This window comes from Nicotiana tabacum, chromosome 19 (genome assembly GCF_000715075.1).
Source record: "Nicotiana tabacum cultivar K326 chromosome 19, ASM71507v2, whole genome shotgun sequence".
NCBI classification, from domain to species: domain Eukaryota; kingdom Viridiplantae; phylum Streptophyta; class Magnoliopsida; order Solanales; family Solanaceae; genus Nicotiana; species Nicotiana tabacum.
The window spans coordinates 68,952,141-68,977,758 of record NC_134098.1 but is presented as its reverse complement, the minus strand read 5'-3'; the positions used below and the strand labels follow the sequence as shown (position 1 = coordinate 68,977,758).

Genomic DNA, 25,618 nt, shown 5'->3' with positions numbered 1-25,618 from the left:
GCTCGGTATAGTTTCACTATAATATTTATGACTTTTATGCCAAATTTGGTGAGAATCGGAGTTGATTTGACGTGATTCGGACGTCCGGTTGTAAAAATATAAGTTTTAAAGTTTTCTTAAAAACTTTCTTTGATTTGGTGTCCGATTCGTAGTTTTAGGTGTTATTTTGGCGATTCGATCGCGCGAGTAAGTTCGTATGATGTTTTAGAACTTGTGTGCATGTTTGGTTTGGAGCCCCGAGGGCTCGGGTGAGTTTCAGATAGGCTATGAGATGATTTCGGACTTAGAAAATGTGGTTTTCTGTAGATTTTAGGCTTCTGGTGTGTTCTTCTTCGCGTTCGTGAAGGTACTCCTGCGAACGCGAAGAGCAAATTGGGCTGGCATGTTTTGTGCTTCGCGTTCGCGACATAGTGACCGCGTTCGCGAAGGCTTGAGGTTCAAAGCTTCGCCTTCGCGATAGAAGCCTCGCGTTCGCGAAGGGAAAGAGATTGGTCAGGAAAATTAGCCTTCGCGTTCGCGAAGGCCAAGCCAGGCATGCATCGCGTTCGCAAGGTAGCCCTCGCGTTCGCGAAGAGTAAAATTTGACAACACATAATTGTGCTTCGCGAACGCGAGGCACTGACCGCGTTCGCGAAAGGTAAAAATCCCAGAAACATAACTTAAGTTCTCGAAATGGGGTTTCGACCCATTTTCAATTCTTTCCCATTTTGGAGCTCAGGTAAGGCGATTTTTGGACGATTTTTACGGAAAAATATTGGGGTAAGTGTTCCTTATCCTATATTGATTATATTTCATGATTTCATACTCATTTATATCATGAATCCGTGAATTTATGGAAGAAAAATCAGATTTTTATAAAATCTTCCAAAAACGAAAAATTAAGATTTGAAGGTGCATTTGATATCGGAATTAGACAAATTTGGTATGGTTGAACTCGTATTGGAATGAGTGTTCGGATTTCGCGAGTTTTTTCAGAATTTGAGACGTGGGTCCCACTGTCGAATATTTTAATGAATTTTGAATTTTTATCCGGAAAATTTATAAATTCATATGGAATTAATTCCTATGATTAGTATTGAATATATTGAATTATTTGTGAATAGATTTGAAGCTTTCGGAGGCAAATTTAAAAGGAAAAGCTGTGATTGAATAATTGATTGGAATTTGCAAAGCGAGGTAAGTGTCGGGGTTAACGTTGACTTGAGGGAATAGAACCCTTAAATTGTTTGTTATGTGAATCGCATGTAAACGACGTATAGGCGAGGTGACGAGTGTCTATACGTCGTCAAATTAATTGTTTGCCTGCTTACTTGAAAAATCATAAATTATTTTTAATCATAAATTAATTATTATAATAATTGTTTCTCTCTTATTCTTTGCAAATATAAATTCTTGAATTCCTGCATTAATTGTTACATGCTATTTGAATTATGTGCCTTAATTGTTATTTGACATTTAGCATAATAAATATTAAACTGCCTATTTGCTCCCTGATTTTCATAATAATTTGCTATTTATCATTGTTTGCTTCATAATTAAACCATAATTATTGTATGCTTGTTGTCTTGTAATTTTATACTAATTGTTACATTTATTGAGAAAATTTCTTCTATAAGAATTGGTAAATAAAAATGTTGGAGGAGCGGGTTGCACGCCGCAACATGATTGATTATAATGAATATATTGATGGATCGGGTTGCACACCGCAACCGACTTATTAAAAGTCAATATTGGAGGATCGGGTTGTACGCCGCAACAGATTTATTAAAAGTCAATATTGGAGAATCGGGTTACACGCCGCAACAGACTTATTAAAAAGTTAATATTGGAGGATCGGGTTGCACGCCGCAACAGACTTGATTAAAATGAATATGTTGGAGGAGCGGGTTGCACGCCGCAACAGAACTGAATGTGGATATATTGTGAGAGCGGGTTGCACGCTGCAACAGAAATAATGGAAATGATAATTGGTTATGACTGCTGAGTTGCCTTCAATTATTATAAATGAATTACCCGATTCTATTATTGTTATTGTTACTAATATTGCGTACAGGTTAATGTAAGTGAACCGCCTTAGCCTCGTCACTACTTCGTCGAGGTTAGGCTTAACACTTACCAGTACATGGGGTCGGTTGTACTGATACTACAATCTGCACTTCTTGTGCAAATTTTGGAGTTGGTCCCAGCGGCGTACCATAGACTTGCTCGGATTTCAGTTATCAGAGGATACTTGAGGTATAACTGCATGGTGTTCGCAGTTTTGAAGTCCCCGTCTATTGTACTTTAGTTGTGTGTTTATTTCCAGACAGCTTTATTCTATTCAGACCTTTATTTATATTTATTCTAGAAACTCGTGCACTTGTGATACCAATTCTGGGATGGTATTTAGACACCGTTATTATTATGGATTATTTCAAAATTGCTTCCGCATTTGCTTCCTTATTATTAATAAATTTAAAAATTATTTTAAAAATGGATAATGTTATTCTAACGTTGGCTTGCCTAGCAAATGAAATGTTAGGCGCCATCACAGTCCGGAGGTGGAAATTTCGGGTCGTGTGACAAAAAGTTAGAATACACATTGTTAAAATACGAAAACCAACTTTAATTCCTAAATTAAGAATGATTAATTTGATGGGTGGAATCCTCTTAGTTTAGGGGCAAGATGTTATAAATTACATAGTATGAGGATCACGGTGACATTTACTTCTAAAATGGCGTAAGAAGCGCGTACAGGGGGCAAGAAAAATAAAAAAAGATAAAAGTAATATTTTTAATAAAAACAAATTGCAATTAGCTGGACGAGCTTATAAATTGTGAGGGCTTCTATTTCATTCTTCACGACCGAAAACTAGAAGACAGCTCCAGCTCCAGGAGGACGAGATCTGTGGTTTCTGTCATTTCTCTCCTCTTTCTCAGGTATTCTTTTTTTCTCCGATTATGATTTAAAGAAACATTATGTGCGGACTAGATTTTTGCCATCTTCAAATTTGAAGCGAATCAAATGTCTATAATCCTAGATCCAACGACTGTGATTGATTAAATTCTGTTTCTCAACGGTGATCTGATCTCACGTTAGTGTCTTGATTGTTTTACGTAATGTTGATCGTGTTTTATCCTCTTAATGGATTTTGTTTTGGATCGCGTAGCTGATCTGAAGTTCTCTTACTTTGATATGTGTGCCAGTGTTTTGATCTGATCTCATACATCAAATGTTTCATTCTTACGTTATATTGATCAATTTACACTAGATTGATCTGATCACCGGCTCATTCTCCATAACAGTCATTACGTTTGTTTTTATCTTACTTGATTTATTTATTTATTTATTTATTTTTACCTCAACAACTACGGATTATTTGACACACTTACTCTGATTGATAATACGCATAACTTGATATTTTTTATGATCTTATTTTAATAGTATCTATTTGCCTCTCTGTGAATTTTGCAGCAGATTCGAAGATGGGGCTGTCTTTCGGCAAGCTTTTCAGTCGGCTTTTCGCCAAGAAAGAGATGCGCATACTGATGGTGGGTCTCGATGCTGCTGGTAAAACGACCATCTTGTACAAACTCAAACTGGGAGAGATCGTCACCACTATCCCTACCATTGGTATGATACTGATGTTTGTTCTCATTTTTAGAAGTTCTGTAAGAGGGCATCTGAGTTTTCTTTCATTGGCTTAATTGTTTTAATTTCTTGTACAAAGAATTGTGTGTTGATTGCAATTTGTCGTTTTTGTTGTATCTCCAATCAACTCTGGCTAAATGGCTTTTCATTGTGCAATTCACCAGAATTTATGTTTATTTCTTAGATTTATTCGTGATGTGTGTTTGCTGTTATCTATCCAATCAATCAGTGGCTTTAAGATGGCTTTTCATTCTAGAATAGTAATCCCACCAAGAAAAAGGATGGCTTTCATTCTACTCCAGTGTTGACAAAGGCGAAAAGCTCTAAAAAGCGTTCCATGTGTTTTGGGGTTTTAAGCGCAAAGCGCAATTTAAGTGTCGGTTTTAGTAAAAATATATATGTATTTTAAGAAAAAAATAACAAATTCATTCATAATGTTTTCCTTAATAACTAATATACATACACTTATTTGCCAATTATATTTGTTGTTTAGTACCGTTCTATTGAAGATAGAATTCATGGGCAAGGAGTGTGCACGCCTTAGTGCCTTGCCTACACTAAAGCGCAGCTTAAGCTCCGTGAGCTTTTTTGAGCTTCAGGGCTTAAGCACGCCTTAAATGAGCCTTTGACAACACTGTTCTACTCCTATAATTTATTAATTTTTGAATTTATCTGCTTGTTTTTTATAAATATATACCTCAATTCCTGTTAGTGTCTTTATGCTTGTCATTGATGCCAACACCTTATATTTTAGGTTTCAATGTGGAGACCGTGGAATACAAAAACATTAGCTTTACAGTTTGGGATGTCGGGGGTCAGGATAAGGTAAGTGATCTGGAAGCCTTTCAGCATTCTCCATCCTTTGGTTTGTTTTGAAAACAGTTAAGAAAAATAAACTAACTTTAACTTTAAGGGAAGTATGGGAATTTAGAAAATCATACATGGTAGATGGTACCTTAGTTAAAGTAAGTTGTTACCAGGCTATGCTGTTGTTAAACGTAATATGGCCTTGGATTCGGACCAAGGTTAATCAATCGCTTTGATTGGATTGGCCATTCATGGGGTAGGAGTTTGATGTTTGAGGCATAGGGTGAAAATGAGTGGAGCGAGCTTGTCAGGTTGGTTCAGATTAAACCAGCTCAAACTGTTAATTCCAAGGTCGAGCCACTCTTTTTGAGTTTACCATCAATCTTTCCTTCTGATTAAGCGGCTTGGTCAAAGAAATAATTGATATTTTGTCTCATTTTTGCCCCGATCAAATCTACTTTTAAATGTTTCAACCTCCCTTGCTCAAGATTTTTTCTTCAACCTCGAGCCAGGAAAGTTGAGGCTTGATGAATCTCAAGGCAAGCTCAAGCTTTTGCCTAATGCATGAGTCTTTCCTTCTGATTAAGCGGCTTGATCAAAGAAATAATTGATATTTTGTCTCATTTTTGCCCCGATCAAATCTACTTTTAAATGTTTCAACCTCCCTTGCTCAAGATTTTTTCTTCAACCTCGAGCCAGGAAAGTTGAGGCTTGATGAATCTCAAGGCAAGCTCAAGCTTTTGCCTAATGCATGAGTCTTTCCTTCTGATTAAGCGGCTTGATCAAAGAAATAATTGATATTTTGTCTCATTTTTGCCCCGATCAAATCTACTTTTAAATGTTTCAACCTCCCTTGCTCAAGATTTTTTCTTCAACCTCGAGCCAGGAAAGTTGAGGCTTGATGAATCTCAAGGCAAGCTCAAGCTTTTGCCTAATGCATGAGTCAAGCTGGCATATCATACCAAGAGCTTGCCTCGGCTAAGCTCGTTTAATCCCCTAGTGAGGAGTCAAAAAAAGTACAGGCAGGTTTAAAGGCTTAATATACCTCTCCTTTTGATTGTAGATCCATATCTTTATTTGATGTTTAGTCTTGGAAGAATTTAACCAAGTAAATTTTATAAAAATATGAATTGCATGCCTAGAGGTGGCCAAGTGGGTTGGGCTCGATTAGCTTTGGGTCAGTTTTATTAGGGCTTTAACTTTTAAAAACTGGTTGAAGCATTGTTTTCCAAGCAAAATCACATTGTTTTGGGTTTAAATCAGTATGAATGGGCATGGCCACTCCTTTTGATTATTATACGGGTTGATTCCTTTAAATTATAATGCATCTTTAACTGTAGAAACTATGCCATTTCCTTTTTTTTTTTATGTTATAAAAAGTGGTGTCTCATAAACTGACAAAAAAGGAGGATTGTGTGCTAGTCAACTAGATTTTGATGCTTTTTGTCTTGCTATTGTCATAGTGATTGGCAAAACAGTAACTCCCAAATTCATGGAGTTTTAAGGGTAGAGTTAATCATATGGGTGAAGGTGCTAATATTAAATGTATATGTGATCTGCAGATTCGTCCTTTGTGGAGACACTACTTCCAAAACACCCAGGGACTCATCTTTGTGGTTGATAGCAATGACAGAGATCGTGTAGTTGAAGCTAGGGATGAGCTTCACAGGATGTTGAATGAGGTAGATTTCAAGTGTTTCTTCCGATTTTGATGTAACAATTTCAAGTGTCAAATCTGAACTGCTTCTCATAATTTCCAATTCCAATTTGCAGGCATAGAGACAGAGCATCTTTGTTCTCTGGATAATGGAGTAGTGAGACGGACAGAATAGGCTTCGCCAATTACTTGTAAACTTCATCTGTTATTTTTCTTCGTACAACTTTTTGTTTCTCAAGGATTCATTCACGTGTACTTCTGCAGTGTCAAAATAATTTTTAAGTTTTAACTGGTCTTTGTTCGTCTTTGGATTCCTAGCTCCATTTTGTTGGGTAAATCCTCTGGTTCTTCCCTTGTTGATGGGGGACGGTGGGTTAATTCCAAGTATTCATTGGTTACATGTCTGACTGATGTACTGTGTTTTATATACAAGAGGAGCTTTTTATAATATTCAATATGTACGAATCATGTTACTGCTTTGATAGAAGGTGAGCTAATTTGGTTGGATACACAGCGGTACAGTCCATATTGGGTGCTTATTCTCTTCCGATACTCTATTCAGATTTGCAATAAGCCTATTTCCACCATGTACACATTCTAATCAACCAGGTAGCACCTGCTTACGGTTGAATTAATGGATTTAACCGCTTCTCTATCCGCTGCGTAGTAGAACTGCGGCACGATAAACACAATTAAGGCACAAATGGTTTCTTGTTACTCTAATAGGGGAGGATCCATACCAGCTGAGCCCTCAAGAGTACAATGTAAAAGACAAGACAGCTTCCATCACAGATAATATAAGCAACTAAAAGGCTGGTATGGAAAAGGACCAGAAACATTTCCAGTGAAGTAAAAGAAAAAAGGTCATGAGTAGGAGTGGCAAACGGGCGGGTCGGGTGGGATATGATTCGGGTCGAAAACGAGTAATGAAAAAACGGATAAATTATCCGACCCGATCCATATTTAATACGAATAAAAAACGGGTTAATCGGCGGATAATATGGTTACCCATATTATCCATGACTTCTTGAGTATAATCACTTTTGGGAGAATTTTTAGTTTTCAAAACTTAAGGAACCCCAATTTGAGGCTTTACTAATGTAAAGGTTAAACTCATTGGTTATCCATTTGTTATATATTGGTTATTCATTTTTTAAATGGATAATATGATTCTTATCCATATTTGACCCATCTTTAAAAAGTTCATTATCCAACCTATTTTTTAATGGATAATATAAGTGGTTAACTATTTTCTTTTAACCATTTTGACACTATTAGTGGATACAGATATCCAAAATCTTGAAGAGAGAAGGCCAATGTACAATAAAGAAGAAAAAAACTGAAGTTGTATAATTGTAACAAGGCAGATCCGCTAGAAATAAGATGGCTACTGTATACACAACGAAAAATAGTGGAGTACAGTGATTATCGAAAAACTACCCCGGAACAGTTAAACATATGAGTTTGTACTGGCTAGCGACAGAGAATCACATGGAATTTCTCGTCTTCTGTTTTGAGACTGGGCGCCTCTTTTCAGCGCACCTAATAAGAAAAATTAGTTTAGAGCTAATCGAATCCAACTGACGGACTCCACCATATTTCATATTGACGATCGGTGAAAAGCAGGGCGGATCCAAAATAGCGGTATCGGATTCATTTGAACACATTACTTTCATAAATTTATGTGTAAAAATTATCTAAAATAGGTATGAACCCATTACTTTAACAATATAAATTCAACCCATAAAATTCAAATTTGTGTGCGAAAAGCTATTTCATGTCATACTACTTTAATTTATGAAAAACCCCTCTCCCTCCCCAACCACATGGAAGCCCCTTTTCTCATCTTTTCCTATTGGTAATCACATTCCTTAAGAGAGGGCGAAAAGAAAAAGAAAAAGAAAAAGAATGGAGATGTAATCTGCAAGACTGCAATCAAGAACACAGCCAAATTCATGCATTACACCAAACGCAAATATACACCTTACACTACTTTGTACCACAGATTTCACTTCAAAAATACAACGATATCGGAAGTAACAAACGAATCATCCAACTTCACTTGAGGAAAGAACCTGCAAAAAGATTAACAACTTCCTCTGCCATCTACCTCTGGAGAAAATCCAGGACCTCTTTTAGAGGTCCGCTTGCAATTTTGAGATAGAGGAATGGAAATACAAGGGAGATTAATCTAATCTAAGAGCTATTTGGCGTAGTCCATAACTAAGCAGCAGAGGGAGCAGTCACGTATTTGACCGCGCCAGCCTGGGACATAGCAGCAGCAATCAATGGTTGCAGCTGGTTCACTGCTTCAGCTGCATCAGCTGTCACCTGATTATTAACAGCAACCGCATTCTTGTAGTCCAATGATTCGTCGTTGTAAATGTCCCACCACTTCTTCATCAGTAATTTTATGTCCTCCCTTTGCATATTTTCTTCTTTCCCCGTGTATTTCCATGGCTTTGATCCCTGCTCCATCACTTAAAAAATCAGCACTAATGCTCTTTCCCATGTACGAAAATACTAACAATATATATGAATTGGAAAGTGCAGCTACTCACCGCTGCACAATAGTGTACAACTTTCACTTTATCCAATTCAACATTCTCGGGATGCCGCCATAACATTGCTAGAACAAGATTGTAAACTAAAGGTATTGGTCTGTAAATGTCCTTGAAATAAATATTCAAGAAGTCCTGCGATTCACAATATCGATCAAAATTAGCACAATCAGCTACCTTATTAATCAAGAACAATTCTTTAATTACCAATAAAGAGTAGAGTAGCACACTAAATTAATTGTACCTGCTCTGCAAAAGGAGTAGAAGGGGTGATCTGAAGAGTCTTTAATAGGTCATCATAAATATGAAGGCTGGGCTCAAACACAAACATTCCAGCGTTGAAATAAAGGGAAGGAGGCTGACCCAATTCCTCAGTAGGCCACTTGACCTTGTCCGGACACTGTTGGCAGTAGCCGATCTTATATTGAGGAGTGTGACTCCATGTTTTCTCACAGAAACAGTCCATTACTGCGTAGAAATAACCATCTGGCAAATCAAAGAGATGATCAATGTTGTCATACACCTGAATGTCACCGTCTAGGTATATCGTCTTCTTGTACTCCACAAACTGCATCCATGTAAATTTAAATATATTAATTAATAATTCTCGATCAACTAACTATGCTTCGACTGATATACAATCTTTACGCTATTAATGTATTTAAACATATAATACTAACAGGTTAACTACTTTATTTTTTAAGTTACTAGTCGCTTATTGTGAATCAATTAGTCGGAATCACCTATATAATGAGACAATAATCAGCTATGTTATTATCTTCATCTCCTACAGGCTACAGGGTATGTTTGTACGTATAGAAGCCTAACGGGGCCAACCACGAACCAGAAAAATGTGACGTAGCAACACTAGTAACGTGACGTCTCATCCACGTGTAAGTACAATGTGACGTAGCCATACTAAAAACATGACACGTGTTAAGAAACATTTACCTCCCAGATACGAAGCTTGGAGTAATTTATGACGTAATAAGCCATGGCGAATCGAGTTTGGTTCTCAGGTGGGTAAACTGGCTCAATCTCCCTAACTATGCAGCCTTGCGCCTCCAGTATACGGCGGTGCTCCGCCGGCACATCCGGCAGAACCGCCACCACCAGCGGATACGCCGATTTGACCTTTCTTAGCCCCTTAGCTAACCCAACTACACCCTTCACGTAGTCACCATTACCAGCCAAAAACGTCACGTAAGCCCTCTCCCCACTCGTTACAATTCTTGGTTTCACCATTGTCTCACTTACTTTCACAATCTCCGGAGCCATGCAAGATCAAGAAAGGTGATGAAATTTTTTGTATTATTTATATTTATATAAACAAGAAAACAAGAAACTGGAATTGTTAATTTTCTCTTAGTTGTGTGACCTGAAGAAAATGGTTAAGGGGAAGTGGTGTAATATATAGAGGTGAAGTGAAATGGAGAAGGTGCGAAGAAGTAGGGGTGAATTAGAAGTAACGTAAGGGTTGGATTCTCGTGATATTGGAATGGTTTAATCTGACGGTTGAGATTGAAGGTGCGGGAAGATTCTGGAACTGGGGAGTTGGGGTTGGGGGAATGCTCTCATTTATTAAGTTGTCATTTGATTGGGGGATTATTGCATGGAGTGGAATACGCTAGAAGAAACCAGTCCTGCCCCGAAGTTAAGTGGACGCTTAAGTCCGTGTTTTGATGTAAATTAATGAAAATTTTAAGTTTTTAAAATAAAATTATATTGAAAATACTATAAGTCGTAATGGTAATGTACTATGCATACATTTTCAAAACAAAGGAAGTGTATATTTATATTTGAGGGTGGGTTGGGGAAAGAGATTTCACAACTGCGAGCACCATTATGGTTAAAGAATTCTCATCATTAGAATCACACGAAAAATTATGATTTCTAACCTCATGAGTTCTAAATTTTAGATGACGACTTTAAGTATTAATAATTTAGATATAAATTTAATATTTATTCAAAATTAATGAATTCTAAACTTCAAAAATATTGTTATTTGGTTCGCCCCAACCCGTAAATCGACTTGTGCCTCTGCCCCGCCCCTTAATGAATTCTAAACCTAAAAAATACTGTTATTTGGTTCGGCCCAACTCATAACTCGGCTTGTGCCTGCCCCGCCCCTGATTAGAACCTGCTTTAGCATCATCGCAACTCATGACTGTTTATTTAGAACCAATGCACTTAATTAGTTTTACCATACAATGGATTTATCGTTATCTTGAATACACAACTTATCACATTACAAATTACATAATGGTGAATATAAGCATTAAAGTGAAGGTAACAAAACCATTTGCACAGATGCAAATTGTATAGTAGAACAAGAGAAAACTTTCATTATCGTATAGGTCAAAATATGCTCTAGAATATTTTAGGCAATATAGCATTGGGGAAGGGGTTAGTCGAGGTCGACCAGGAAGCAGCGAGGTTCGTGGTCGAGATTTCAACAATGATAATACCGAGCACCATTAGCAGAGCTGTAACGGCTAGTTTTCAAAATAAAATATTAGAGAGAATATTCTAGTGAATATTCTCTCCACTTGTACTATTAGGGTTTGTTAGGGATATGTCTCATATATATATATATATATATATATATATATATATATATATATATATAGGAATAAATATGGGGGATGATATTCATTTGTAAGAGCACACTTTGATAAAAAGATTCTCTCTTTCTTACCAAGAGACAAACAACACCTTTTTATCAAGATTTTTGTCCACATTATTTCATACTTCCCACCGAATTCGAGGATAATTCGAACATTCAAGGATTTGTCTGCCATTCATCATTGTTAGAAGGAATAATATCTATCTTCTCCTTTATTGTCGTTTCATTATTTACCCAAATGCCATTTATTATTGTTCATTGCTATTTATTGCTCATTTATTATTCACGCTATTTGGGATGATTGTCACACGCCATTATTATTTGTCTACCAGATCTGTTCAACATTAATCACGTTTTCATAACTCGCATCTAGAAATATTATTGTTAATTAGATTTAACTCTTTAATATGTAGATTTAATATTTGAGCCAAGAACCACTCTTTTGGGTCAAACAATTTGGCGCTGTCTGTGGAGATTTCCTAGTTAAATTTTTAATTTTTTCTAGATCTATCACTGACGCGGATCCCGAACACACACAAAAAACAAGATCTCTTTTCTTTGTGTGCACAAATCACAACATGGCAGGTAACAGGGAAGATAGAGCGAGGATAATCAATGACCTCCTAACTAACCCCATGAACGTCATCAACGAAAGCTGCGAAACAGCAGACGAAGGCGCAACGCCCAATGCCTCCCCTAGGCTAGATGGGTCACCGCCCCCTCATTGCAGCATCATAAAATCCCTCGGTAAGGGAGCCTCGACATCTGTGGGGGAAGAGACGCCCCAGCTGTAAAAAAGCTCCTCGGAGCATGGCTAACCGACGCGCTAACTGGCATCCTTAACAAGTCCACTCGAGATGCGGTTGTAGAAAATGCAAGTATTTGCACTGTACAACAGGTGGACGAACAGTGTAACCAACTCCCTCCACCTCCAACGACAGGTATTACTCACAACGTCAATGATAATGCAGGTGATAACGCTCTTGCAACCATTTTGAAAAGGATAGATGAAATGGAGAACGGGAATAAGGTACTCCGAGATCAAATGAAAGAACACCAGGAAAGGGTCGATAAATTACCGGGTGCCCCCAAACTGCTGCCGAAGAGAGACGCCGACCGGTTCTTCGAGAAGCCATACAATGACGATGCAGCCCTGTATGCCATACCGAAAACCTTCAAAATGCCGCCCTACCTAAAAATATATGATGGCATGACTGACCATGAAGATCATGTGACTCACTACGTCACCGCCGTGAAAGGCAATGATCTCGCCAAAGAATAAGTATCCTCCATCTTGTTGAAGAAATTCGGTGAAACCCTAACGGGAGGGGCGTTGACATGGTATTCACAGCTACTTACGCGCTCCATTGAAACTTTTGAAGAAATGGACGACAAGTTCGTAACGGCCCATGCTGGGGCCAAGAAGGCCGAGGCAAGAGTGAACGACATATTTGCTATTAAGCAGTCTACGGGAGAGGGACTGAGGGACGTCCTCGCCCGTTTCAAGCGAGTAAGGATGACCCTGCCGAACGTGTCAGAAGGGATGACAGTCGCAACCTTCCAGAACGGGCTGAGTAGGGACGGTTCAAGGGCGAATAGAAAGCTATTGGGTCGACTGATAAAGTATCCCCCAACCACTTGGGATGAAATACACAACACATATTGTGCCGAGGTACGAGCAGACGAGGACGACCTCAATGGACCAACTGATCGACTGACCTCGGTACAGGCTGAATCCAGAAAATATCAAATAAATGATACCAGAAGGGACCTCGCAGCTTCACGACCCAACAAGGAACGACATCAACCATATGTCAGAGCGGCCATTGCGCCCTCCTCCCACTATGAAGAAGGCCCACCCAGATCAAGGACAGGGACTCACCGGAATGAAAGAGGTATGCCTCATTTATTATCCGCTCACAACTTTTGTGTATCACCTACAGAAATATTCTATGCCTTGGAGAAGCTTGGACCAAACGTGAAGTGGTCACAAAAGATGAGGTCAGACCCGAGTACCATAAAATCGGACGCCCTTTGAGAGTTCCATCAAGAAAGAGGGAACATAATCAAAGATTGCATCGCCCTAAGGCAGGAGGTCGTAAACATGTTACGACAGGGACACCTCAAAGAGTTGCTGAGCGACCGGGGAAGGACCAACTTTACCAGAGGACGTGAACAACATCAAGGACCGCCAAAACCTCCCTCACCAACCCACATCGTCCACATGATCATCGGTGGTGGCGAAGATGCTTCCATCAATAGCGTAAAGTTCACCACTACCCACAAGCTCAAACGGTCAATCACCCGCGAACGGTATGAAGAACTCGAAGAAAGTATCATCTTCGATAAGTCAGATACCAATGGCTTGGTTTTCCCTCACTATGATGCCCTTGTTATTTCTTTACGAATTTTGGATAACGATATGAGATGCATTATAGTAGACGATGGGAGCGGCGCGTGTATTGTCCACCCTTGAGTACTTGCACAAATAAAACTCGAAGATAAGATAGTGTCGTGTTGCATCACGCTAACTGGTTTTAACAATGCAGTCGAGCGAACATCTAGCGAAATCACACTCCCTGTTTTGGTCGGTGGCATCACTTTGGAGACCACGTTCCACATCATGGACCAAGACACAGCGTACAACACCATAATAGGGCGACCATGGATACACACCATGGGGGCCATCCCCTCCAGCTTATACCAGGTCATCAAATTCCCGACTCCATGTGGAATATTCAGCATACGAGGGGAACAACGCATATCCCGAGAATATTACCGCATCGCCCTAGATTGCACGGTCACTCAACAAACAAAGGAGAAATAAAAAGATGCATAGCAATCAACTGGGTCGAGGTCAATATGTGACGATAGCGAAGATGTCATCAGAGACCCCGATACGGTCAAAGCTGTGAAATCGACCATAGAAGACCTCAACCCCATTCAATTAGACACTAATGATCACAGCAAGAAAGCTTACATCGGCTGCAAACTTTAGGAACCAGGTAAATTTCGTCAGTTCTTAACTACTAACGCGGATTTGTTTGTTTTTCAGCCATGCAGATATGCCGGGTATCCCAAAGGAAATCGCCACGCACAAACTGAATGTCAACCCATTCCACCCCCCGGTGAGGCAGGTCAGGCGTAAGTTCAACTCCGCGATTAATGATGCGGTACGCGAAGAAGTGGAAAACTATTGGAAAATGGCTCCATCAGGGAGTCGAAGTATCCCCAGTGGGTCACCAACGTGGTGATGGTGAAAAAGAAGAGTAGGAAATGGCGGATGTGCGTGGATTTCATAGATTTGAACAAAGCATGCCCCAAGTATTCGTTTTCATTACCCCATATCGACCAACTCACCGACTTGACGACCGGGAATGAACTACTGAGCTTCTTGGACGCATATTCGGGCTACAATCAAATCCTCATGGAAGAAGAAGATCAAGGGAAAACCACATTCATCACCCATCATGGGATGTACTGCTACAGGGTCATGCCCTTCGGGCTGAAAAACGCAGGGGCAATTTACCAAAGGTTAGTGATGAGGATGTTCAAAGACCAGCTCGGAAAAATGATGAAAGTCTATATAGACGACATGCTAGTCAAGTCAAAAAGGAAAGAAGATCGCATCGACCATCTGAGAGAGACCTTCGACATACTCAGACGATACAGAATGAAACTGAACCCCGAAAAATATGCGTTTGGCGTGGCCTCAGGAAACCTTTTGGGTTTCCTAGTATCATAGCGAGGAATTGAGGTCAATCCTGATTAAATCAAAGACATCGAGGGGATACCAGAACACTTGACCACCAAAAAGATAGGTTCAGAGGTTGACAGGGTGTATCGCCGCCCTTTCAAGATTCATTTCATGATCATCAGATATGTGTCACAAATTCTTCGGCGTATTCAAGATGGATAACAGCCTCCAATGGACTTCTGAGTGCGTCCAGGCCCTGAAGGAGTTGAAAGCATACCTGTCGTCACCACCACTACTTTCAAAGCCGAAACCAGGGTAACATCTCCTTGTTTACCTCGGTGTATCCGAAGTAGCTGTGAGAGCAGTCCTAGTTTGAGAAAATAAATTTACATAGTCTCCCATCTATTACATTAGCAAAACATTAGTCGACGCCGAGATGAGGTACCCTCACCTAAAAAAATTAGCCCTGGCCTTAGTCATAGCTTCGCGAAAGCTTAGACCGTATTTCTAGTGCCACCCCATCTCGGTCGTCACGACTTTCCCCCTAAGGAGCATTTTTCATAAACATGAGTTGTTGAGAAGGTTGGCCAAATGGGCCATTGAACTAAGCGAGCACGATATCACATATCAGCCGCGAACAATGATAAAGTCACAAGTCCTCGTTGACTTCGTCACCGACTTCAGCGCAAAAGTAATGCCCGAAGTTGAAAGAGAAGCCGCCCACGCTTCTCCCCAAACACAGCACCTCTGGGTCCTGTACATAGACAACATGTCTAACGCGTCAGGGTCCGGACTGGGACTCATACTCGAAGTCCCAACCAATAAAGCGATTCGCCAGTCCATAAGATGCCCAGATATAACTAACAATGAGACTGAATATGAGGCCGTAATTGTAGGGTTAAGGCTAGCACTCAAGTATGGGGCGAAACGGTTAAGACTACGCTGCGATTCTCAACTCGTAGTCAACCTAGTCACAGGGACTTTCTAAATAGGTACAAAGGTTACAGAAATACCAGACCGAAATCTACAAGTTGCTGCCCGAGTTCGATGAATGTCAACTCGACCAGATTCCATGAGCACAAAACGCCAAAGCGGACAGTCTCGCCAAGCTAGCCGCAACCACCAAAAACATTGCAACCAGAGACAGAAGTGTGGTCTACCTTCTCAACTGGTCGCTAGACCAAATCAAGGTAAGAACCATAAACTTGACTTAGGACTGGAGAAACCGTATTGTTACCTACTTGTAGGACGGCGTACTCCCAGATGAAAAAAAAGGAGGCCAAGAAATTGAGAATGCAAGAGGCCAGATACAACATCATCCACAATGACCTATATAAGAGAACGTACGACGATCCTATGGTGAAATGCTTGGGCCCAAATCAGACACGGCGCGTTCTTAAAGAGGTTCACGAAGGACATTGTGGAGCTCATTCTGGCAATCGGGCTTTGGTCAGATACCTCATACGGACAGGGTATTACTGGCCCACCATGAAAAAAGAGGCTGCATACTTCGTGAAAAAATGCGAGCAATGCCAAAAGTACGCCCCAATAATTCACCAAGCAGGCGAACACCTCCATTCGGTCACCTCACCTTGGCCGTTCATCAAATTGGGAATGGAAATCGTGGGCCTCCTCCCGACAGGGCGAGGTAACATACGATTCCTTCTGATTTTAACTAACTATTTCTCTAAGGGGGTAGAAATAGGAGCATTCGCCCAAATACATGAACAGGAAGTGATCGCCTTTATATGGAAAAACATCGTATGACATTTCGGCCTCCCCAAAGAGATCAGCTGCGATAACGGACCCTAATTCGCAGGGAAGAAGGTCACTAATTTTTTGTAGAAGTGGCATATCAAAAGAATACTTTCGACGCCATACCACCCCGCAGGCAACGGGCAAGCGGAGTCCTCCAATAAGTCGATACTGAACATCATGAAGAAAAATCTTGAAGAAGCCAAGGGGGTGTGGGTGGAAATCTTACCAGAAGTATTGTGGGCCTACCGAACAACGTCGAAGACAAGCACATGAGAGAGGCCTTACTCTTTAGTCTATGGGACTAATGCAGTAATACCAGTCGAGGTCGGGGAGCCCAGTCTAAGATACTCCCACGAGAGCGGACCAAGGAAGGATGAAAGCAGAAGGCAGGAGCTCTGTGAAGTTGAAGAACTAAGAGACATGGCCTACATAAGAATGATCGCTCAAAAATAACAAGCAGAACACTATTAAAACAAGAAGGCAAAGGTCAGGCCGCTCAAAGTCAGGGACTACGTGCTCAAAGCTAAAATACAAGCAAGCAAAGACCCGCGGGAAGGCAAACTAGGAACAAATTGGGACGGCTCGTACAAAATCACGGGAACAACGAACAAAGGGTCATTTCAGCTAGAAACAATGGAAGGAAAGTAACTACCAAACAACTGGAATATTACCCACCTCAAGTACTTTAACTTTTAAGAGATAAAGTGTCCCCCAAGTCGAACTCTTTTTTCCCTCACTTGAGTTTTGTCCCAATTGGGTTTTCTCAGTGAGGTTTTTAACGAGGTGACGAAGGGAACACTCCAAGTCGAAGTACACAAAGACGGAGGCACGGGACAGCTAGTTTATTGCTCGACCTCTCAAGCACTCTCCAGTTCGACCAATGAAGGGACTAGATAGACCGGGACTGGAACGCTAGTCAACGCCCAAAAATTTGTAAATTTCTCCAAGTATATGAACAAAGCAGCAATGCATGAAATTTATTTCTATTTCTCCAAGTGTACAATCAAAGCAACAATGCTTAAAGTTTACGATGTCGACAAGCTCCGCACCTAAAGGCATATCTTTCTAAACATAGGTTACGTTCGTCCTTGTTCGAATGAACACCTATGGGCCCTCGGCCATAATTTAACATAGGTTATGTTCGACCTTGTTCGAACTAACACCTACAGGCCCTCGACCATAATTAAACATAGGTTACGTTCGACCTTGTTCGAACTAACACCTATCAGACCTCGGCCATAATTAAACATAGGTTATGTTCGACCTTATTCGATCTAACACCTACCGGCCCTCGGCCATAATTAAACATAGGTTATGTTCGACATTGTTCGAACTAACACCTACTGGCCATCGGCCATAATCAAACCTAGGTTTTAATTTGACCTCGTTCGAATTAACACCTACTGGTCCTCAGCCATAATTAAACTCAGGATATGTTCGACCTTGTTCAAACTAAGTGATTACGGATAGAAAATCAAGGCAACCAAGCGACAAAATTAAAAAACATACAATTACGAACTACAAGAAAAGAATCAGATGCAAATAACGAAGTTAGCATTTCATACTTAGAATAGTTTTTAAAAAGGCTCATGAAGACGGCACCATCTACATACAAAAATAAATAAAGAGTGAAAAAAGAAAACTACTGGCCACCACCATCACGGTCTGCGACATCCTCGTCGACTTGGCCCCCAACAACGTTGCCCTCCTGACCTTCAACATCCTCGCCTTCGCCCTTAGGATATGCAATATCATACCAGGCATTCTGCTCAAGCTGATCTACACCTTTGTCCCCCTCATCCTCGCCGACCTCTAGCATAGCAGGGTCGTACCCAAAAGCAACTCGAGCTTCGCGAGCGTTAACATGATAATCTTCAAGGGCGGTCCCAGAAACAGATCCCGCCGTATGCAAATCTCGAAACACGTCTAGCTAGGCCTCGACATGAATCCATTCCTCGTACAACTCTCGAGGAATATTAGGAAAGTCTGAGGTATGGGAAGAGGATAGTTGCACCAGTAATTGGGCTTTCTTGGCCTCAAGAGCAACAACTCGATCATAGAGGTAAGAAGTTTCTTTCTCTGACTCTCTCATCAAGCCGCTCTTCTTTTAGACTTGCCGTTTCCAAGTCATTCTCCTGCTTAGAACGGAGAGTCCGGATCACCACCTCAAGGTCCTCCGTCTTTCTCGAAGCCTCCGACTGAGCGAACTCCGCCTATCTAGCTCGTTCTGTTTCTCGATGATCTCGCCATAAAGAACCTCCATCTGCAAGCGACACTCCTCCAATTGCCTGCGCAACTCGACCACCTGCATCTGGAGGTCGCCACATTGGACCTCCACGGCCTCGCTGACGTCGAGCTTTTCTTCTTTGTTTCTCAATGTCCCCTCAAGGACACTGCACTTCTTGATGACCTTCAACAGCTTGTCGTCCTTTTGCTTCAGCTCATCCTGAAGGGCCTGCAAATTGTCGTCCTCACCAAATCACCTGTGGATCTCCCGATACTTGCCATGGTACTCGAAGTATTTGTGTTGCAGCTTATTGATTATACCCTTACGCCTCTCCTCCCTTCGGGCACTTTCAATTTCCAAGATCATGGTCTGCAGTCACTAAAAGAAAGAGAATAAAAAATAAGAACGCATCCGCTGACAAGAGCAAAGCACTACAACGAAGCCTAAAACTTTGAATATAATAGACAGGGAAATAAAAGCCTTGAAAAAATTTACCCTGAGGGTTTCATCCTCCACGTTGGAGCAAAGGGGACCAAGGGCAAGGACCACGTTCTCTATGTTATTCAACAGATCACGATCCATAGGGATCGCGATGGTCCGCGTAGACCCCTCTAACCTCACCTCGAGCTAAGTAAAACCTTCTTCCATCATCCTCAGCTCTGTAGCATCGAGGTCTGAGCCGTCTCATAGCCGTCCTCGGCAACGCCTTTGTCTCTCTCATCGGCTGGCGAAAAAGCACCATCAGCTGGCTGCGAGGTCGATGGTCCCTCTTGTCGTGAAGTATTGGAAACCCTAGCAGCTGACCCTTCGACTTCCATCATCGAAGAAGGAAGATATACGCTCTCTACGTATTCCGCCGATCTCGGAACCTCGGACTGTAACACTCTTCAAATCTATAAAAGTTTCAAGACGCACTAAATATAGAATTTAAATTTTTTTTTATCTTAAATTATACTTCTATTACGGATTTAAATACTTGTGATTGATTTTCGAGTTACTTTTCTATTTATAAATAATTGGATATACAATTAGGGAAATATTAATAATTTTAATATTATTAATTATTAAAAATGGGTATCATTAATTATTAATTAAGTTATAAAAAAAAGAAAAAAAGGAAAAAGGGCCTAATGCCCATAAAATGGGCTGTTGGAAAACAAAGGCTTCAAGCCTTAAGAAAAAACAGAACCTTGGTTCTGTCATTCACCCAAAAGGGCAGAAGGCAAAAGCCTTAGACGAAAAACAAAACTAGTGTTCTGTTCGCTCACGAAACAGAGAGCCACGAAACAGAGGCTGCTTACTCATGCAAGCAACAAAAATTCTAGGGTTCTTTACAAATCATTAATTCTTGAACTCAAGTATATAAAATTCCCTATTGTCAATTACCCTACAGTAGTAATAGGTAAATATTGAATATTTAATTCCCTTCTTTCTCTATATCAACAATGAATTCCATGTTTAGGTGTGAAACTCTAAAATTAATTAAAATACATTGATTGTTGTAGAATCAATTGTTTGACGGATATAAATTGGACTGGGGCCTACGTATTGGCTCGACGAGTTTTGAGGTGAGTTGATATAACCCTTTACTAAAGTGGTTTAACTCACAAAAGCACGCATACAAGGTGTTTGATGAATTGCTTAAAAGAGTTTATATGTACTTAATTGGAGCTAGTGAGTACCTATTAACTTAGAATTGTTCTAGCTAAAGTTTAGATGATTTATTATGATATATGTGCATAAATTTTCAGATTTTTATGTTATTCTTATATGCCATTTTCATGTTGAAAATTCATGAAGAAGCAAGAATCTTTAGATATACTTTTGAATATTTATTTCATTCTTATGCCATGCTTTACAATTAAGGATACCAGTATGAGTATGTATAGGATGTTTCAGAAAAGATTTAAACTTGAAAAGTCACAAGAAGAAGTTTTAGAAAGAAAAGATTTTTGGGAGTATCCTCTATTCTGAGAAGGGGTCATCGTCCAGGCTGAGGGTCCTGATCAAGACGTTGACTTCCTGAAATTACTTGTGCCAAAGTAGGGAGCACACGAGCCGAGGGTCTCGTTGTTGAGAATTTACCTAGCCATCTAAGGTATGACACATAAGCGCTGAGAACCATGAAGCGAGTGGCACCTCGTGGAGTGGGCCTATTCGGTCAGGTTGGGATCGAACCCATGCCGATCACACGGTGACTGAGACAGAATTAAGTCAGGATAGTTGGAACTCCCGAAGTATAAAGTGAAGTATTTTTTTTATAAGAAAGAAGAAGAAAAGAATTTCTTTTAGAATATTCATAAACTGCTATTATAAAATTATTTTAGAAATCTTCTTAGAAGCTTTATGTCTTCCATGCATTTAGAATCCTTGCTCGTAATGTATACTTTATTAAAGTTTAATCCCTTATCGTTGAGACTCACTGAGTACAATGGATGGTACTGACATTCTCTTTTGGGAACCTACGTTGGTCTGCGGTACAACGTAGGAACCGGTTTTGCAGGCGAGCAGGCTACGAGTTAGGACTTTTCTCACTTCCAGTGCTATTGGTGAGCTCCGCTTTTGTTCGTGGAGTACTCCTTTGAGTCGTAATTATTTAGCTATTTCTTTGCTTACTTAGAGAACTGGCTAGAAAATCTCATGTCCTAAGCAGTGCGTCAGTTTATTAGTAGAGGCTTCATAGACACAGTCGGTGGGTTAAGATTCAGATGTTTTTGACAATAACTTAGCAGTATTTCATTGATTACTACGAATAAAGTTTTGGAGTTGGTCTATTTTAGATATTTAAATTAAATAAAAGTATTTGGTTAAAGTATTGCCTGGTTGAATATAAAGTTTGAAGTTATAATAGATTTGATAGGCGCAGATGGTTCAGTCGGTCACGTTTAGTGATCGGGTGCTGGTCTCGGCTTGTTCAGAAAATAGGCTATGACACGGACGCCAGATCGACATCGCTTTCAAGAATTATGGTCGCCGTCTCACTTAAAGTAAAATCATCCATCACAGAATCCACGACCCGGTGGCCCCGTCGCCAGCGTCCACTGACCTTCTCTTACGGGGCACCAAATCCCTATCACTTGGCGATGATTCCTCCCCCTCATCCACAAGACGATACAAAGGGGAAGCCGGAGGCTCCACTGTCGGAATATCCATAGGTGGAGAAGAGATTGATACTGAAGTAGCAGTAACTAGAACCGAAGAGCGAGCAAACCTAGCCGTGGTCGTAGACAGAGCAGAAACCAAAGAACGAGCAGACCTTACTGGGGTCATAGAGGGGGAAGACACCGAAGAAGAAGCATTTTTTCTCTTACGGAATGAAGTTGGGGCAGCTCTCGGCCTCCTCGAAGGTCCTTGGGCTGGAATTAAAAGAAGCGCAAAAGAAAATAGGGTCAGCTAGTGCAAACTATAAAATGGTAAGCGACTAAGAGGCCAAAACGAAGAGACTCACCCGTTAAGAAGGGAGCAAGCCCAAACTTCCTAAAAAAGCCCGGCCACTCGCGAATTCCCACAATATGAGGGAGGAGCTGGCTGACCCAATCAGAAATATCCCTGACCAAAGGAGGGGGCGTAGTCTTGGTTGTATAAGAGATAAGCAAGAGATCAGAACTCACGACTAAGCAAGTAAATCAAATGCCTCGACAAAGAGAGGTTAGACACTTACGAATATAATTCTAAGTTTCGGGGAAGCCTTCTGCGTTGGCCACCACGTCCTCGGTTCTGACGAGGAAAAAATTGTGCCAGAACTGTCGGCTCGCCTTATCATCCATCTTCACCACCAGGCACTTGCCCCCTTGATGGCGAAGGTTTAACATTGTCCCCTACATAAACTAGGGATGAAGAGATGCCTTAAATGTCAAAGCGTGATCTCAACCCCATCCAATTCCGCAAACTTAGTGAACATCCTAATGATCTTGTATATATATGGCGCGAGCTGAGCAGGGAAAACACCATAGAAACGGTAGAACTCCTCCGCCAAGGGGAGAAGGGAAAGAGTGTAGCCAACATGAAAGGGGTAGGCGTAGAACGAACAATACCTGGGGCGGTGGACTTGTACCACAACCTGCCCTGTAGGGACCAACTCGATGTGAGCGAGAATGTCGAATTTAGCCCTAAGCTCTAATAAATCGGCCTCTTTCATCGCCGACTCATAGATCTCGGGCTCAGCCTCAAGCGCCTTTGTAAAATCAGACCTGACTTTCTCGCCACGAGGAATTATCTATTCTACTGTGGGAAAGTTCTCATCCTCCACGACAACAGAGACACCCTCCGTTTGAGGAGGCAAAACTATCGCCAAGGGAACTGGGTTATTTCCCTCACTGGAACCAGAAGAACCATAGTTCTGAAGAAAGAGAGGATATTCAAGTAACGAAAAGTTAAACACAAAGAGGATCGCTAGAGCAGGAAAGGAAGATACACAAAAATGGAATAGGAAAAAGAAGGCACAAGGTTTCGATATGGGAAATCTGTAAAATACGAGTGTGTGCCCTCACATCCCTATTTATAAGAATTCGGGCATCGAAACCAAGAAGTTATGCCATCATTGCCTAGCACGGGTATCAAAGCGGCAAATCTAATCAACAGACGCACGCAAAACGATGCAAGCATCGGGAAAATGCACCATAATGACGTATGACGTCACTTTGATCCAGAAATGACGTAACCCCAAAGGTTGTGGCTCGCGAAAGGCCACGTCGCCATCTCGTCCCAAACATCACGACCCGACCCACTCGTCCAATCTTCTCGACCACGACAAACAGAATCTGCTCATCAAGGCCGTTTGAGGCCGACCTCAATAAGCGGAGGGACTAACTGTATAGGTCAATATTTTTCCTTGAATATTTAGGGCAATATAGCACTGAGGAAAGGGTTAGTCGAGGTTGACCAGGAAGAAACGAGATTCGTGGTCGAGATGTCAACAATGGTTGAGACCGAGCACCATTAGGAGAGCTGTAACGACTAGTTTTAGAAATAGTATATTAAAGAGAATATTCTAGTAGATATTCTCCGCACTTGTACTATTAGGGTTTGTTAGGGGTATATCTCATATATATAGGAAAAGAGACAATGATGTAGGGCATGTGATATTCATTTTTAATAGCACACTTTGATAAAAAAGATTCTCTCTTTCTTACCAAGAGACAAACAACACCTTTTTATCAAGATTCTTGTCCACATTATTCCATACTTCCCACCAGATTCGAGGATAATTCGAACATTCAAGGATTTGTCTGTCATTCATCATTGTTAGAAGGAATAATATCTATCTTCTCATTTATTGTCGTTTTATTATTTACCCAAATGCCATTTATTATTGTTTATTGCTATTTATTGCTCATTTATTATTCACGCTATTTGAGATGATTGTCACATGCCATTAATATTTGTCTACCAGATCTGTTTAACATTAATCACGTTCTCATAACTCGCATCTAGAAATATTATTGTTAATTAGGTTTAACCCCTTAATACGTAGATTTAATTATTTGAGCCAAGAACCACTCTTTTGGGTCAAACAATTATGACCTCTCATTATTCTCCAACAAATTAAAAGACTTTCTTAATTACTTTAAGATATAAAAAAATAGGCTTCAACAACCCTCGTTTCTTCTAGGTTTTTCTAGCGGGGTGTAATATATAATATAATGGATCAAGCATGACATCGGTCCAACTGTGGAGCTTTTATTCGATTTTTTTGGTTAAGGCTTCTGCTGCCAATGGTTCCATCGTTGAAAGTAACACAAGATTTCTTTTAAGTACTATGTTAATACTATGTTAATTTCTAATATCATTTTTATGAACTTACGCGTCACGAATTCGTATAAATCGGGGCCAAAGTGGCTACCGAACACGGAATAGAAAAAACGTTGAATACAATAAGAAAATGTACTACAGTTATATATTTGCTCCTTTTGGTTTTCATGCATTTACAAGTAGAATGTTCTGCATTCCTATTTCAAAATCAAAAGTAACATATATTACATAACATGTCCTCTTTGAGAGTTGAAGAAAAGGTATGTGCAATATTCGTTTGCTTCATCTCGAGTTTGGAATTATCTACCTGATTATGCGCATCTATATCTCTTATAATTGTTTATTTATATTTCCCTTTCTCACATTGAAACACTACCTATCTTCATATGATATCAAAGTTATGATATGTGCATAACACCATACAAGTAGGTGAGCTGTGCGTTCAAATTAATGCGAATAATGTTGATAGAAATAAGCTTTTAGAAAAGGAAGGTAGGGAGAAATTAAACATGTTATAGTTCAAAGAATTTGAACATTTTAAAATCAAGCTACCTACCAAAGTAATTCATGTGCGTACGTAAGCTAAGGGGTTTAAGTTTATTGATTTTGTAGATTTTATAAGTATTTTGTAGTAAGAAGAGAAATAATGTGGCAAAAGATTTCAACGGCCTGCCGGGCTGAGACCTAAAAGGTTTGCAATTTAAAATGGAAACTGTCACGACCCAACTCCTATCGGAGCCGCGACGGTGCCAAACACTACTTATTAGGCAAGTCAACAGTCACATAATAACTATAAATTCGAATGAATATGGTTTAATAACTCAACAACGGAAAATATCATGAAATATCCGATGAAAACAACTAGAATACCGCTACAAGTACATGAGCATTAGCATTACTGAA

General features: G+C 40.3%; 2 protein-coding genes across 4 annotated transcripts; one reads left to right on the top strand and one right to left on the bottom strand.

Moving 5' to 3' along the window:
- Nucleotides 1-2,779: 2,779 nt before the first annotated feature.
- Nucleotides 2,780-6,543, top strand: LOC107794005 (ADP-ribosylation factor 1). 2 transcript variants are annotated; one of them, XM_075237911.1, is made up of 5 exons: nt 2,780-2,919; nt 3,455-3,613; nt 4,386-4,456; nt 6,001-6,120; nt 6,212-6,543. In XM_075237911.1, the coding sequence occupies exons 2-5, from the start codon at nt 3,466-3,468 to the stop codon at nt 6,215-6,217; spliced, it is 345 nt and encodes a 114-aa protein (XP_075094012.1). In that variant the 5' UTR covers nt 2,780-2,919; nt 3,455-3,465; the 3' UTR covers nt 6,218-6,543. The 2 variants fall into 2 exon arrangements, with proteins under 2 accessions (XP_075094012.1, XP_075094013.1); XM_075237912.1 differs by having other exon boundaries at nt 2,796-2,919; nt 3,458-3,613.
- A 1,473-nt stretch (nt 6,544-8,016) lies between these two features.
- LOC107794006 (galactinol synthase 1-like) lies at nt 8,017-10,116 on the bottom strand. Of its 2 annotated transcripts, NM_001325571.1 has the most exon segments (5): nt 8,017-8,564; nt 8,657-8,791; nt 8,901-9,224; nt 9,608-10,035; nt 10,078-10,116. In NM_001325571.1, coding segments are annotated over 4 exon segments (1,032 nt in total). In that variant the 5' UTR covers nt 9,935-10,035; nt 10,078-10,116; the 3' UTR covers nt 8,017-8,318.
- Nucleotides 10,117-25,618: the final 15,502 nt, after the last annotated feature.